Source organism: Telmatherina bonti, assembly GCF_933228915.1.
Source record: "Telmatherina bonti genome assembly, chromosome: 23".
NCBI lineage: Eukaryota > Metazoa > Chordata > Actinopteri > Atheriniformes > Telmatherinidae > Telmatherina > Telmatherina bonti.
In genome coordinates, this window is record NC_136632.1 from 21700916 (window position 1) to 21716846 (window position 15931).

The window sequence follows — 15931 nt, forward strand, 5'->3', positions numbered from 1 at the left end:
CTGACTGAGAGGAACAGAAAACACCTGACTGGAGCGGAAACATTAACGGATTGTTCAACTAAATATTACTTTATGAGTGATGTAATATGTAATAAATTGTCTTGTTTGCTTATTAAATAAAATGTTTTCGATTGAACCAGAATTAGAAAATTGTGTAATGATTTTCATAAAATTTTTATTATTACTTTAGTCAATTTAAGTTTAATTTACAGACAGCTGCTTTTTTCCTTCTTTAACGAAAGCGTATGAATAAATATGAGCACAACTGTATATTTAATTTAATTTATATTCCCTCTGCTGGCCTGGTTTGATCTTCCGGGGTGCTGGTTTTGGCTCCCAGACCATACGTCTGACACTCGGGATATAGTGTCAAGATACTTTCTTCAATTATAGATATCAGAAGAGACAGCACGCAGTGAGCAAAAATTATTTTAATTATCTGTTTTTCTTACAAAAACATTTTCAGGGAGAATTCAAAATGAAGCGTTTCAACTGGGAACATACAGTGGCAGCAGCCATTTCAGAGATATTATACAAATATCAAAGAAACGAAAAACTGGAGTGCAGAGTTCCCTCCTGTAGCGACAGAAGCCAGACAGAGCTGCAGGTGCATGGTGTCTGTATGAAGATTGCGCTTATTACTACAACGCCCCGAGCTTTGAATGTTAGGAATTGTCTGTATGCAGAGATTGCTGGCCATGCATCGACTTGGCCACTTCTTAGAGCACTCAGTAAGCTTTGGTAAGGAAACTTAAGTACTGAGGCTCAGAGTGGAGCCAGAAAAAACAAAATGAAGAAAAAAAAAGATGTTTCCAACGCTCACCTAATGTTTGAACACTGGGGGTTACAATGAACTCAGTGGCAGCTTTAATACACACACTGCTTAACTGTTAACAATACCCAAATTTGCTAAATGAGGTCCACGGGATACTGAAGAAAACTACAATGTTTCCTCCAACAGAGAAGTGGTGGCTTGCGGCTTGGTTGATTTCTTTAGAAGGTCACTCTTCCCTCCTCGACAGCTGCAACGATGGCTAGATTTTAGATAAAGAAGGTAACGTTTGGCATCCACCGCGGCTGCTCTGAGTCAACCACGCCCTGTATTAGAAGCTGTTTTCTTCTCTTGCTTTTCTCTAACAGGGTCTGGAGGTGCTGTGAGGTGGTGAGAGGAAATTTGGTTGAAAGGTGGGGTAGGGTTGTCAGTAGTCATCTCCCCGGCTCACCACCTCCTTGCAGGTGGGCCTGAGCAGGATGGTGTGCTCGAACTGAGCGGTGTAGCAGCCCTTGGTGTCACAGAGTGGAGGGTAGGGGTCCACGATTCCCAGGTCGCAAAGGTTCTTCAGCGCCATCAGGTACTTGCTCTCGCCCAGGCGGTCCAGCCAGCGTCGGCAGAACGCCAGCGTGCCGAAGTTCTCGTTGATGACATTTAGCAGGTGCTTTGCTCGGGGCAGCCTGGAGAAAAGTTCCGTTTAAATATTTACACTTAACACAGCTCATGTCAGATGATGGAGAAAAAATCTTTTTATCATTTCTCTTAAAAAAAAAAACAAAAAAAAGATGGAGATGATCCATGTTTGGTTTTGGCATTGTTATAATCTAAACCTAACGGTACAGTGTCATGCAAAAGTTTGGCCACCCCTTGTCAAAATTGCTCTTAGGTAACAATAAGAAATAAAATAAAATAAAATAAAATAAAATAAAATTCTGTAGGGATTCGAAAAGGTAACAATTAGAAATGAAATGAAATTCTGTAAGGATTCGGAAAAGGTAACAATTAAATCAAATTAAATTCTGAAGGGATTCGGAAAAGGTAACAATTAGAAATTCAATTCAATTCAATTCAATTCAGTTAAATCAAATTAAATTAAATTCTGTAGGGATTCGGAAAAAGTAACAATTAGAAATTCAATTCAATTCAATTCAATTCAGTTAAATTAAATTAAATTAAATTCTGTAGGGATTCAGAAAACACTTTTATCCAAAGAAACATGAGTGATTAATTAACCATAGAGATGACCCTAACATGCATGTTTTGTGGGTGGAAGGAAGTCGGAGTACCCGAAGAGAGCCCTGATAAATCCCAAAAAGAGTGCTACTAGGTACTAAACATGACTCGGGCATTTTTCTTTTCTGTCTTATCAAAAATAAATAAAAACTTGATTCAGTTTAACATACAAAGGTAATGTCTTATCTTCAACTTCATGCCTTCTGGAGGACATTTCATCTTCTACTTGTTGAACTGTTATAACAGCAACTAAGATTTTGGGTAAGGGTGCCCAGACCTTTGCCTGCCTCTGTAATTTGCACCGACAAGCCACAATGTGGCCCTGCGGGTGACCTTCATGCTGTGTTCAGTCTGACACTCACCTGATGGGAACATGGCCAACATCAAAGTTTTTCATGTAGTGAGAGCACTCCATGTCGTCGTGGACGACGCCTTTACCCGTGCTGCCAAATGTCTCGATGGCATAAACCTCTCCTTCCTGGAAGGAGAGAGAAGAGAAAGGTGAGTATTTATTCTTTTTAAAGAGTCGTAATAAATACACGCCATCTACAGGTGAGATGATGTTACTGCTCTTCTTGCGATTGGGTGCTTTTCATGGCAGGGGTGCTTTTTTCAGCACACCACCATCTCTTTTCCTACGTCACTTTCTGACTTGTGGTTTTAGTTTTTCAGTAGCAAAATTCCTACAGAAACTACTCCATAAACCCTAAATAGTGTATTTCTAAGTGTGTTTTTATTCAACATCAGTTCCAACAATATTTTTCTACATACTGATTTAAGGGGAGCTCTAACCTCCAACCTGCTCTTTAAGGGAAATCTCTCTGGACTCACCTCCATTCTTGTTGCTTCCCCTCCTTTTACAATGGGCACCGTCTTTCCAGCATGTATCCTGTACTGACCGATTGAATGACCGTTCAGGTTTCGAATTGGTTTCACTGGAACAAACAACAAAATGTGTCATTTAAGTGGAAAGTTTTTAAATGCACGCATCCCCAACACACTGGTGGGAGAGCCTTTACTTTTCAGGCTCGTCTGCGGTGGAAGGAGCTCCCTGATGCGGTGCAAACAGACTCCTTCTCTGCTTTTAAGACTAAACTGAAAACATTTTACTGAACTTACATTCAACTCTGCTCTTTTTTTTTGTTTTCTGATAGTTTTTAGGATATTTTTTATGAATATATATTAGGGGTGGGAAAATTGAATCAAAAATCGGAAATGAGGATTTTTTTTCTTGACAAATTTAAAATGGATTTTTTTTTCTTCAAATAAATAAAATGATTGCTCTATAAAAATTTTTCTCATTTTTATTGTTTTTATTGATCTTTTTACTTATCTTCTTGGGCATTATAGCAGCAGAATGATGGTCTGGCTACTGCATTGTTTTTTCCTCATTGAAGTTAAGAAAAATAATGAGCAAAAAAAAAAAGTTTTATACATTTTTTTTTGTTTTTAATCTACAAAAATCAGCAATATCAGAGAATTGTGAAAATCACAATTTAAATCGATTTGGCGCCCAAAAAAATTGAATTGAGACAAAAGTATATTGTCACACCCCTAATATATATGTATAAAAACATCACATACCCAAGTTAAAAACATTATAGTTCTGTAAGGCCCTTTAAGTTGCACCTCTGCTTGAAAAGACTTCCAGAAATTAGGTTGAAATTCAAGTTACTGGTATTTATGAGCCGCTATTAGATAAACTATAAATTAGCATAGCATTAAGTAAAATTGCTGTTTTCATTAGCTCTGGCTTCCAGCAATCACTAAACCTGAGATAAGTCAATGATTGTGTAAAATGTGTTTAAAATCATGACTCTGCAGTTTACGTATCCACCTCCGGTCGTGGTTTCACAACGTACCTTGGTATGTTTTGCCATCAAGCTCGACCTCGTAGGACTCCATCACCTCCTGAATTGCCTCTCCAACGTCACAGAGGCGCACATCGATGCCAGCATTCTGCGACAAACCAACAGGAAGAGTGTCAGCTTCTACAACAGCACAAACCAAACAGGTGAGGTGTGTTTGTGTGTTACAGTCTTACTTTTATTCCGGTATTGGTGGCATCTCGAACGGCCTCCAGCAGCTTGTCATACTTTGGGTTAAATGTGACAGTGAAGGCACAGTCAATGATTCGCCCTGCAGACAAGACACCATGACCAGAGAGTCCTTTAGGATCTGTTTGTGATCTATTATAAAACTTCTGTTCAGTGGAAACTCCAGAAAAATGGCCTCATGCTGTGCAGTAATGCGTTGGATCAGCTCATGCTCAGCGCTCTTCATTTAATTACAGTGTGCTGACAGGAGCAGCTGCTCTATCAATCGCAGAATGGGATTTGAACCCTCTGCTTTTTCACAGGAGCACAAAATGCAGCCAGAACAGGAATAAATTTGCGCGGTACCATTGATGTGTGTGCCGAAGTCGATCTTGCAGACATCGTCGTACTGCAGGACGGTGGTGTCTCCGGCATTGGGAGTGTAGTGGGCAGCACAATGGTTCAGGGAGCAGCCAGTGGGGAAGGCCAGGCCGGCGTTCAGCCCATTTTCCTTTATCAGCTTACGAGAACAATCCTCCAAACGTTCACTTGGGGAGTGAGCAGAGAAACAAAATGAGGACAGCAGCGGTTACAGGTCACACACATCATCTGCAGATCCATCTCTTGGCTTTCAGGAGATAAAATATGCTGCCATTAAAACAAACAGTCACAGACATACATACGCTGATATAGTTACACTTTTTCACACAGTTCTTGTGATTTACAAAAACAACTTGGCTAATTTTTGGCACCACTGTTTGCCAAACAAATCTTGTGTTTTTTATTCCACCAGCCATAGAGGAGCATTACTGTTCTTTTCAGACCGACATTCAGCTTTCTATTCACTTGTTTATCTGACTGCTCCTGGGAGGACATTACCATTAAAATAAGCCACCAGATTGGTTGAAAGTACATTTTGGAGCTGGATTGTAAACCTCCTGGGTGGGATATAAATGTCTGGAAACTTCCATAGATCTCTTAAGAGGTTAGCTTTTGATCACAATTTACCCCATAGAGTTACACACCAGTGATTCTGGGAAACTGGTGACAATATCAGCGATAGCGCTTGTGGGCATCGGATATCTGCTGGAGTTTTAAGGGTTAATAGTAACTAAGAAAATGTCTGTAAGATCAGCAACATGAATCAACAAAACAACACGTCAGTATTTACTGAGAATAGAGATAATGTTTCCGACCATTTTCTGCTGCTTTCATCTCTCACATCACGATGATAAGAGCCTTTTATTAATTTTATTTGGAATTTATATTAAAATCAGTAAAAGTCTACAAAGAGCATCATCAACTATTCTCGACAAAAAAATTATCACAGAAAACTTTCTGAAGCATTTTCCGCATGTGGTGACCTGAGGGCCACAGAGAATGTTATTTGTAAAGGTTTCATTTGGCTTTTAACTCATGTTCTGTTATTTTATTTCATTAGATACTTATTTATCTACTGAGTCATTTAATTTTTTTCATATGTTCTGATATTAGTTTATATAATTTTTTGTTTTTATTCTATATTTCCAGTGTTCATTAGTAGGGCCACCTGCACTGGGGGCTGCTGTTGGTTTTGACCAGGATGTCTCCGTCTTAAGGGGGTTTGGGGTCTGTGCAGTCTGTGGCATTGAGTCACTGCTGTGGGTCCCTTGCTGACCTGTAGCAAGGTCACGGCCTGGGTGGAAGTGTTCTGGTGTTTTTAAATGTTTAAAGGACATTGTGACATGACAGTAAAGTACTTTTCATATATTACAAAGTAAAATTTGTTTGATTGATACTTATATACAGATGCTCCCTCGTACACATAACACTGCATGAGCACATTTGTCAGCTCATTCTCCTAAAAATATCCAGTGTTCAAGTATAAAACAGTTTAAATAACTTTCTTTAAATTAAAAAGATTAAAAAAAACTAAACTATTAAAATAAGATTTTCAGGAAATCCTGAAGCATCTTGCTGTCGTTTTATAGGTTCATAAGATTTATCTGAAAATCCAAATGCAACTTTGTAAAGATTTTACACAAGTATTATTGACAATAGGGGTGGGAAAATCAAATCGAAAAATCAGGATTTTTTGTTAAAAAAAACAAAACAAAAAAAATTTAAACCCCCCCACATAAATCAAATTAATCCACTATTAATGTTTACTTGTCTTCTTGGGCATTATAGGAGCAGAATGATGATCTGGCTACTGTGTCGTTTTTTCCTCATTGAAATCAAGAAAAATGATGAGCAAAAAAAAAAAGTTTTATACATTTATTTTGTTTCTAATCTACAAAAATGTGCAATATCAAAGAATTGTGAGAATCGCAGTTTAAATCGAATCGCCACCCAAAAAAATCGGAATCGAATCGGGACAAAACCTTGTCATCACAGCCCTACTTGACAACCATACATGAGTGGTGGAACATGGATTTAATCATATAATTTGACTTAGTCATTTATCAAAAGAAAACTTTTTCCCTTTCAGACGCTCTACCAGCCCTCTTTTTGGGTTTCTGGGGTTCAGACTGGCCTCAACCCTCATTCTGCCTCTTTCCCACAGAGACACAGAAAAACATGACAACTAGCGAGAAGAAACTTCTTCTATCAGTAATTATTACCTCCAGCAGAGAAGGTTGTGTTTTTGTCCTTGTTTATCTGATCTTAGCAACTTGACACAAAAACTACCAGGTGAATTTTTGTGATTAGTTTTTCTGAGAATGGGTCTTGGTCTCACTCAGATTCCATTAAATTTTGGGAGAGGAACGGTTGACACAGGAATTAGTTGATTGGTAGAGCCGTGCAGTCTCCCAGTGCTTTTCTAGTTCGGAACTGGTTCAACATCCAACTTGGAGCAAGTTACGACATGTTGCTAAATTCACTTAAAGGAACACAACTATTCTGCCTGAAGACCTCAAACAGCGGCATGCTGCAGAACGGTAGAAATGTTGCTCTCTACGAAATGCTTAAGAAACTACGGTGAAGAGTAAAACCTGTGTTTGGAGAATTTTAAGTTTAGTTTAGTTTTTTTTGTTTAGATTTTTATTTTAAACAAATGAAAAAAAATAAGAAAGGAAAAATATACGTACATACCTATACATACATATGTACATACATACACATTTATACATACATATACATACTAATTAAGAAAATAATCATCACAAATAATATTAATAACAATAATAATTCCTCATCAATTTGATAATTAAATAAATTCGTGAGATAAAAGAAGTTTGAAAAGGGAGTGGGAAGAATTGTTTTCTTCGTGTGTGTCCTGTTAAATAGGACAGGAACAAAGTGAAAAGCAGTCATGTTGCAACACAAGGGGAACTTTTAGAATAAAAGAATAGAATAAAACTGTCATTGTACAACAAAATTAAAAAGTGCGATCCTTCAGAGTGTTCAAAGAGAACAGATAAAACGGTGTGCATTCACTCTGACTGTCACAAAACCACACGATAAAAGAATAAACATCAACCATGCCTGATTCAGGGTTTTCACCACTGTCGGGTAGAAACTGTTCTTTAGTCTGTCGGTCCGAGCTCTTCTGCATCTGCACCGTGGCAGCAGTTCGAGCAGGCGGTGGCCATGATGGGAGGGGTCCCTGATCATGTTCTGAGCCTTTTAGAAGGCTCAAAAGCCCGAGCAAATGACCCAAGCTTTTCTGTATAAGTTGGCACATTTATTTGATTTTCTTTCTTGAGTTTGTTTGAAAACAGGACCTGCGATGGACCGGCGAGCTGTCCAACGCCTGCTGGGATAGTCTCCAGCTTCCCTGTGAGCCTTCATTGGATTAAGCTGATGGGAAAATGAATAAATGAATGTTGGAAAATAAATCTGAGAAAATAACTCCCTGGTTGTTGGGGAACAGTTGTATTTTCATTGTTCTTTGCAATGGCAGGACCTGCCTGCGTTTAGACGCAATTTTGACTGAGGTAAAACCCTGAGAAGATTAAAATAAAACTTATTTCTACTCATTTATTTTATCTGTTGCATGTTTTTAAGGAACAAAGCGATGATGAAACTGTTCCACTTCATGTAAACTTCTAGTCTCCTCAAACACCACAGACAGACATGTGAATCGGGCTGCATCCTCACCAGATTTCAATCATGGTCATGCCGGGTTTCAGGAAGCTGCGGACGTGCTGGCGGACCTGTCTGTGGGCCTCAGCCGCCTGCCTGAAGTCATTCCACATCTCCTCATTCGCTTTATCAAGCACCCGCTTCTCCTCAGGGGTCATACGCCACACTGCACTGCGACTGTTGAACAGAAACCCCAACATAACTTCATTAGGGTGTCACGGCATGAAACCAATGCTTAATAGTTCATGATAGAAACAAACATGTTGACACTGCAGAATGCAACACAACAACAAAGCCTCTCTAAACCCTCAGTCAGTCAGCTAAATTCTTCCCTCAGAAAGGTTTGCAATCATTTCCTGTTCAGAGTAGGACGGTATTACAAATTACGAACATTTGATGAGAATTCATAAACCAACAACCATCTGATATGATCTTGACAAAATGCTTGTCATACATATGGTCAGGACAGATCTGATCCAATATCTGCTCAGATATTAATTTGATTTATGTACCGGAGATCTGACTGAATTCCAAGATCCACTTCACAGATCCACAGAGGAATCTTTCATGTTGCAACATTTTTTCTTCTCCATTTACGCCATAATAATACAGTTATAATGTGACTTGGTGGACACTGTCCCACCTTAAGCATCAGTCTAAGCTCCTCCTATAGCTTGTGTAATAATCATTTCACTAAGGAAGGAGCAAGAACAAGATGCAAGAAGACAAAACACCTTAAAAACCTACACAGCGCATGCAAAATAGTAGTGAAGGTGTGTTTGCTGTGCTTACCCATCCTGGGGGGTGGGATATTCACACTCCTGTCCGATGGGGAAAACTCCATTTGTGTATAACTCACAGATGGGCACAGACGGGGGATCAGTTTGACTTTTAGCTAAAAGATAAAACATGACCAAAAAGAAAAATAACCCATCAAGCTCATTATTAATACGTCTGTAATTGTCCTGGAATGAGGTGGAAATCTGCTCTACATGATTCTGCATTTCCTTCAAAACAAAATCCGCTTACGTCCTTTCTTCTTCTTTTTCTTCTTCTTCTTTTTTCCTGCTGCGTTTTCTCCGTCATCTCCGTCTGTGTGAGTAAAGACAAGGTTGTCACCCTAGCCATCAAGTCAAATATTCATATGTGTTTGATACACGCAGTCGCGTCCAACTGTTGTAGATACTGTAATTACCTTCCTCGCCATCCTCCTCTTTGTCCTCGATGGCCTGCTTCTCCAGCTGTTTGGTCACCTCGGCCACTCCATCCACCTCGGCCTCAACAGCTTAAACAGAAATCAGATTTTTTTTAAACCATCATTTTTATGTCCAATCAAAAATAAACAGGCAGTCACAAACTGTGATTATTTACTGAAAATGGTCTAAGAAAAAAAAAAAAAATCTTGCAAAAAAATTTCTTTCACAATCATAGAAAAACAAACTTTGCCTTTAAGTGCAATAAAAACCCATTAGAAGACATTAAAAGGTACTGTAAACAACTGTCAGGCACCACTGGACAGTTTTATAAGCTGCTCAGAGGAAAACTAAATAATGACAGAATTATTTTAATATACTGAATGTCTAAAACATGTGGTTACAATAGAAATAAAAAGGATACATAAAATTGTAGAATGTTTGCTGCAGCTTTAGTTTAAGCAGGTTTGAATTAATTTAGAGGTCATCCTATAATAAGTAAATTATTAACGAAATTCCAAGTATTGTAAAGTGCCTTGACTCTTTCTTGAAATGTAAATAATAATTTTCTCAAAACATGGGTTTTTTTTCCTCTTAATTTTATTGTCCATAATTGCACCTTTTGTGTACAAACATCACACAATAAAATCCAGTCACACACATTAACCACAATAATAAACAGAAACGTCAAATAAAAAAAAAAAAACTGGGGAAATAAAACCACTAAAAACCTCTGAAATGAAAAATAACAGGAACAAGGCACCAGATGATTCTTTAAGAATATAAAATACTTTAGATAAAAACACTAAAAGACAAAACTGGGAATAAATAGAAAAACATGGAAATAAATAGAAAAGAGCCAACTTGTATAACAGAAATACGAATACTTTAATGTAGGGCATGGGGAGGTCTGATTTTCTCCAAATATTATTAATAAATTTACAAGTTGATTCCAGGTACTGAGCAAAGATATTACGCTTTTGCTTGTTTTCTTCATGATTATGTTACGCAACAATAAAAGGGTAAAATAAACAAATACATGAAATAAAAAAAAAACCCAAAACATATACATATATATATATATATATATATATATATATATGGTTTTTTTTTTATTTCATGTATTTGTTTATTTTACCCTTTTATTGTTAATTTATTTTCTTATGCTGATATTATTCACTTCAGCTGTTTGTTGTTTTTAAAGTGCTTTAGAAATAAAAGTGGGATGGTATGGTAACACTTTATAATCCTTCAACGCCTGAATTTATTTGCAATTATGGAAAAAAAATGAAACAAAGACTGAAAGACTTAACCCTCTTCGCCTCCAGAGTTAGTATCGCCTGTATAAATGTTTGATGGTTGAATCACCAAGCATGAATGTGGATTAAACGAATGAACAATTGTGTCATTGTCAAGTACTGCTGCCGATATAAATACATTATAGATGAAAAAATAAAATAATTCAATCACATAAAAAGAAAGAAAATTACGCTTTGACACAACTCTGCAACAATGATTATCAAGGGTTTAAGTTGAGGTCCTTTTCAGCCATTAAAATACGGTGAAAGACTTTACATTGCAACAGCTGATGAAGATGTGACATGATTGATTTATAAAAACAAACATAAATAACTCTGTCAGTAATTTAAATTCTAAGGTTAAAGGAAAAGGGAAACAGAACCAGACACAGTCAGCAGCTGATTTTTAAACGTTTAAGTAGAAAACTGCATCTATGGCCCAGTTCAGACCTGGTGTCAACACACTTCCTTGGTGATCTGACCAGACTGGACTGATTACAGCACTCAGGACTCATGGCTGAGTTTTTAATAAAAAGTCCTTTAAGGGCCTGAAATAAACTTTGCTCAAAAAGGAAGTAAATATTTGTTTGGTGGAGTATTTCTTTGCTGTAACAAAGCTTCTTGGCAACAATCTTTAATGGTTGAAAAGTCTGTTTATTCCCCTTTAAAATGATCTTAAAGTAATGAGGAAAATGGTTTTTGGAGATGAGCAGCAGAGTATGTAGGCTGTACCCATAAAACACTTCCAATTCTTCTTTACCCTTGCCAAACATCGCATTTTTCTTTTGACTCTTATTTGAGCATCTAGTAACCGAGCTGCTCACAAGCAGGTGCCTGATTAGCAGCGACCATGATCATGGACTTTGCTTTAACCGCCAGTAGATGTCTGAGCCAAGCATGCTCCAGGGATCTGGATGACTTAAAGTTTTAACAGACCGCACACAACCAATCTGTGGACTCACAGAGAGGCCTGCCCAGTTCTTCTTCACAGGCAGGTTCATTTATGCTGGTGTCAGCAACATGCGCACTGGAACCTGGACATGTGGAGAAACATTATGTTCAGCACTGAGTCCAGATTTGGCCAACAGCAGGTGTACTGTAGGGTCAAGATGTGGAAAGGCGTGTAGAATGCGATGCTGTTTGTTCCACCTATAGGTTAACAGCTCTTGGTGGAGGCAGTGCGATGATCTGGAAAAGCAAGGCTTGTCATCGTTGGAGGTAAATTTAGATGCAGAAGATATATTGAAATGAAGTTCTGCAACCATGGTTCATCACAAATGTCCACAGTCTGGGACTGAACTCCACCTCCTCCAAGATTTCAGCTTAAAATATGGCTGCAACCAGCACCACCTGTAGTCCATTGTTGTCTTGATAACATTTCTAATATGTTTTGTTTTAACCAAATCTCTGGTGTAAATAGCACAGAGTGAGTTGTTGTTATCAATAATTAAGTTGTTACAGGGGGTTGTTGGAGAAATCAGTATCAATATGAGTGGATTACTAATAGTCTTTACCAAAATTGGATGTGTTCCCATTATGTATACATTTAAAACTCATTTCTAGTTTTTAAACAGCATAATTGTGAATTCTCACAAAGTGGCTATGTAGGAGGCATCCGGCCACGTCACACAGAGAGGGATGCACTTCAATGCCAAGTGTAGACAGATGTATTTAAATCAGTTTATTGATGATCAGATGTTTGCAGAAACATGTAAGTTTCAGGTCTGAAAAAAAACCAACCCTTAATTTAAAGGGGTCCTATTATGGTATTTGGAGTTTTCTGAGCTTTCTACAGTGTTACAGTGTTGAATCCTCATCAGACATGTGAACAACACTGTTTATCACCTAAACGCATGTTTGAGTTTGAGTTCCAGCACTCTCTCTGTTCGGTTTCCATGGCGACAAAAAAACACGTCGTTTTAGAGAGTTTTTTCTACTTGGAAATCCTTGTGACGTCCCGGGGATAAGGTTTGGTGATTGGTTACCTTCTACTGGTTAACAAGGGCATGTACAAATACATCAGGCGGGTGGAAAACGTGGGATAAAGTTATTTCCAACGATGGCTGGTGAGTTTACCAAAGAGAGACATCCTGAGACATTCATATTAGCCTAATCCTTCTGTTTATGAGATGTTACAATGACGGCGAAAGCAGTTGCAGCTGACCAATCAGTGGCAACTTATATCTGGTGGGAGGCGGGGCTTAATGCGGAAGAGTCTCAATCCACTCGTTTTACCCTCAAACTGATCTGAGCCTACGGAGAGGATCGGTCTGAAGTAAATAAAGCGATTTGTGACAATAACTCGAACAATCCCAGCCCTTCTGGGCTCAGAAATAAAAATAAATTAGCCTGAAATGCACATAATAGTTCCACTTTAATGTTTGCCTCAGTACAACACAGCAGAACAAATCTGAATGAAGTTGCACCGTCATCTTGATGTCATCAACATGATTTGTTGGCAAAGGAAAACCCAAGGCACACTGTTTGGGATCTGCTGACATGAGGTAGTCTTATAATTACTGCTCATACATAAGGAAAGTCTGGAAAAGGCTGCACCGAGGAGCTGCTTCTGAAAACACCAGTCCAAACATAAACTTCAAAATATCTCCATTGCATCTAAAGCTGGGGTGTCCGGTTCCAGTCTCCAAGGGTCACAATTCTGCAGGTTTTCAATGTTTCTGTGCTCCAAAACACCTGACCCAAATTAATGAGTCACTGTGCAGAATTTCATAGACTGTTGGATCCATTTAATTTGAGTCAGGTGTGTTGGAGTAAGGAAACATTTAAAAAAAACATGCCCGACAGTGGACCCCCCCAAGGACCAACTTTGGCATTAAAAACAATTATGAGGAGGACATCTGAAGTGTTTTCAGAATAGTGCAGCACATCACCACCCTCAGCAATAAATATCTGATCATGATTGTGTAGTTTTGTCAAAAAGGTTTGTGATCTTTGAGTCAATAACCTTAATTAATCTTTTAATTGAAATCAGGGAAATATTTCTAAATTTGAACTTTTTTTAATGGCAGCTGGTTCAATCAAAGGAGGGGTGCTTGATTATTAAAGAAATCATTCTTTGACTGTTCTTCCTTACATAATTATTCTGGCAAGAGGAGACTTACGAAACAGGGAAACTTGGCTGCGTCTTTGCGCAGTCGGAAAATGAAACCAACCGTGAAAAGAAACGTACTAAATGGTCGCGTTTACCCTGCAAATAAGACTTAAAATAAATGTACAGTAGTCGCGTTTCATGTCTTATATCCTGGATTAAGTTATGGCCAAAACCCGGTGAGCTTCATGAGGCCCAACATGGCAAAGCTCTGAATCCGCATGGCTAAAAGGAGCAGCGGCATAAAAAGCTGTTCAACGAAGCGTCTCCGGTTGGACTGTCAAAATAAAATCCTCCGTGGCGTAATGGCAATGCAACAAAAACAAAACAAAACCTAATCCGACTAATACAACACTGCACATTAAATCAGACTATAATATCACGTATTTCTCATATCAAGTAAAACCCAAGTGTGATGTATTTTCTTTCTCTAAACGAGGGTTTCACTGTCCGATATTTAAAACGAAATAACATTATAAAAATGATAAATAAAAGCAGGGTTTGATTGCCAGAAAATAAGTACACTTGAAGTTAATATCAATAATAATAATAATAATAATAATAATAATAACAGTGATTATAATGATGATGATGATGATCATGACTGATGAAAAAATGGTTATTTTGAAGGCACTATGTAAGCATGAATATTGTTTAAATGTCTGGCATATTTAAAATGCCATTCATGCTTGCATAGTGCCTTCAAAATAAGCATTTTTTCCATCAGTCATGATCATCATTATAATCACTATTGTTATTAATATTAACTTCAAGTATACCTATTTTCTGGCACTCAAACCCTGCTTTTATTTCTCATTGTTTTTCATATAATTGTTTATTGTTTAAATATCTGGCATATTTAAAATGCCAAACAATTATAATAAAAATAATGAGAAATAAAAGCAGGGTTTGACTGCCAGAAAATAAGTATACTTGAAGTTAATAATAATAATAATAATAATTATAATAATAATAATAATAGTTATTATAATGATGATCATCACTGATAAAAAAAAAAACAAAACAAAACTTATTTTGAAGGCACAATGCAAACATTTCCGGTTTAAAGATGCTAACTTTAGCAACATTAGCTGTTAGCATTAAAGTGATTAAAGACAACCAAACCTGTCGATGCAGACTTGTTCTTCTTCTTCTTTTTCTTCTTCTTCTTTGCAGTCTCCTCCACAGGGTCGGCTGCTTCCCTATCCCCGGCTTCCCCGTTCAGCTCTCGGTCCTTTACTGCTTTCTGCTCCACCGCCTGCTCCGCCACAACGTCCGCCATGATCGCAGGCGCTGCTGGAAAAGGAAGTGCGGTGGATTGTGGGAGTTGCTGTGTGTAAGGTTCCCTTCATGGATCCTCGGTATTACTGTAACTACTGTTTTTTGTTATAGTCATTAATGCCATTTGCGTGTTTTATATCATAACATCCACCATTCAATGTAAATCAATGTTTGGACATACATAATATTTATCTTTAAAACATATTGCACTCGCTTTCATAACACCCACGACTTTGTTTTTAGAGACGTGGTTAACAATCTGAGCTTTGTAGTGACATTGAACGTCACACATAGAAAACATGCTGAATCAGCTGAAGACAAACAGAGCCTAAATGGGAAACACCTGCAGTCAGCTATTAATAAATAAATATACTGAACAAGGAAAATTTACATTTTAAGTGATATGAGCTCGAGTCTAATCAAATGTATAAATGCACTTTAGAGCGAATCGGTATTGGTTTCTCAACGTTTCAAACTAAAATAATACTAAAAGACAGTAAAAAAGACTTTGCGTACAATAAAAAATATTGTGGACAGTTTTGTCTTCCACTGCACGCCTCAAAATTTTAATGATAAAAATAAATAACAATGACCAGATGCAATGTCATATAATAACCACTAGGTGGCAAAACTTAATTACAGAATCCAAACAGTGAAGTTGAGCAGTTCTTTGTGAACTGAACTTTGCACGATTGGTTTATTTGTACTTTTATATTATATGTTTATTGTTTGACTATAACAGTTTCCTTTGTGTATGTGATAAATGACAGGCTGTGCTTAAATAATTCTGCTTAAAGCAGAAGTCCTGAATAACTATCAACAGAAAGTTATTAGCCAGAAGGAGAAAAAGTATAAAGGTCCCTATAGAAAGTGTGTTACTATGTATTAGGGGGTAACATCGTTAACATTGATTTACAAATGTGTTAACATTTTTATAAGTT

The 15931-nt window shown here is 37.6% G+C and overlaps 1 protein-coding gene across 1 annotated transcript; it reads right to left on the minus strand.

Annotated features, from left to right (window-relative positions):
• Nucleotides 1-413: 413 nt before the first annotated feature.
• Nucleotides 414-15000, minus strand: metap2a (methionyl aminopeptidase 2a). The gene is made up of 11 exons (XM_079263298.1): nucleotides 14835-15000; nucleotides 9305-9394; nucleotides 9139-9201; nucleotides 8902-9004; nucleotides 8125-8286; nucleotides 4408-4589; nucleotides 4050-4144; nucleotides 3868-3964; nucleotides 2837-2940; nucleotides 2368-2483; nucleotides 414-1452 (listed from the first exon to the last, which is right to left on the minus strand). Exons 1-11 carry the CDS (start codon nucleotides 14989-14991, stop codon nucleotides 1200-1202), a joined length of 1422 nt encoding a protein of 473 aa, XP_079119424.1. The 5' UTR covers nucleotides 14992-15000; the 3' UTR covers nucleotides 414-1199.
• Nucleotides 15001-15931: the final 931 nt, after the last annotated feature.

Coding starts and splice junctions, on each gene's coding strand:
- metap2a (XM_079263298.1), bottom strand. CDS start 14,991: ATGGCGGACGTTGTGGCGGAGCAGGCGGTGGAGCAGAAAGCAGTAAAG. Junction 8,287..8,901: donor TATCCCACCCCCCAGGATGG/GTAAGCACAGCA, acceptor TCTGTTCAACAG/TCGCAGTGCAGTGTGGCGTA. Junction 2,941..3,867: donor TGATGGCAAAACATACCAAG/GTACGTTGTGAA, acceptor TGTTTGTTCCAG/TGAAACCAATTCGAAACCTG.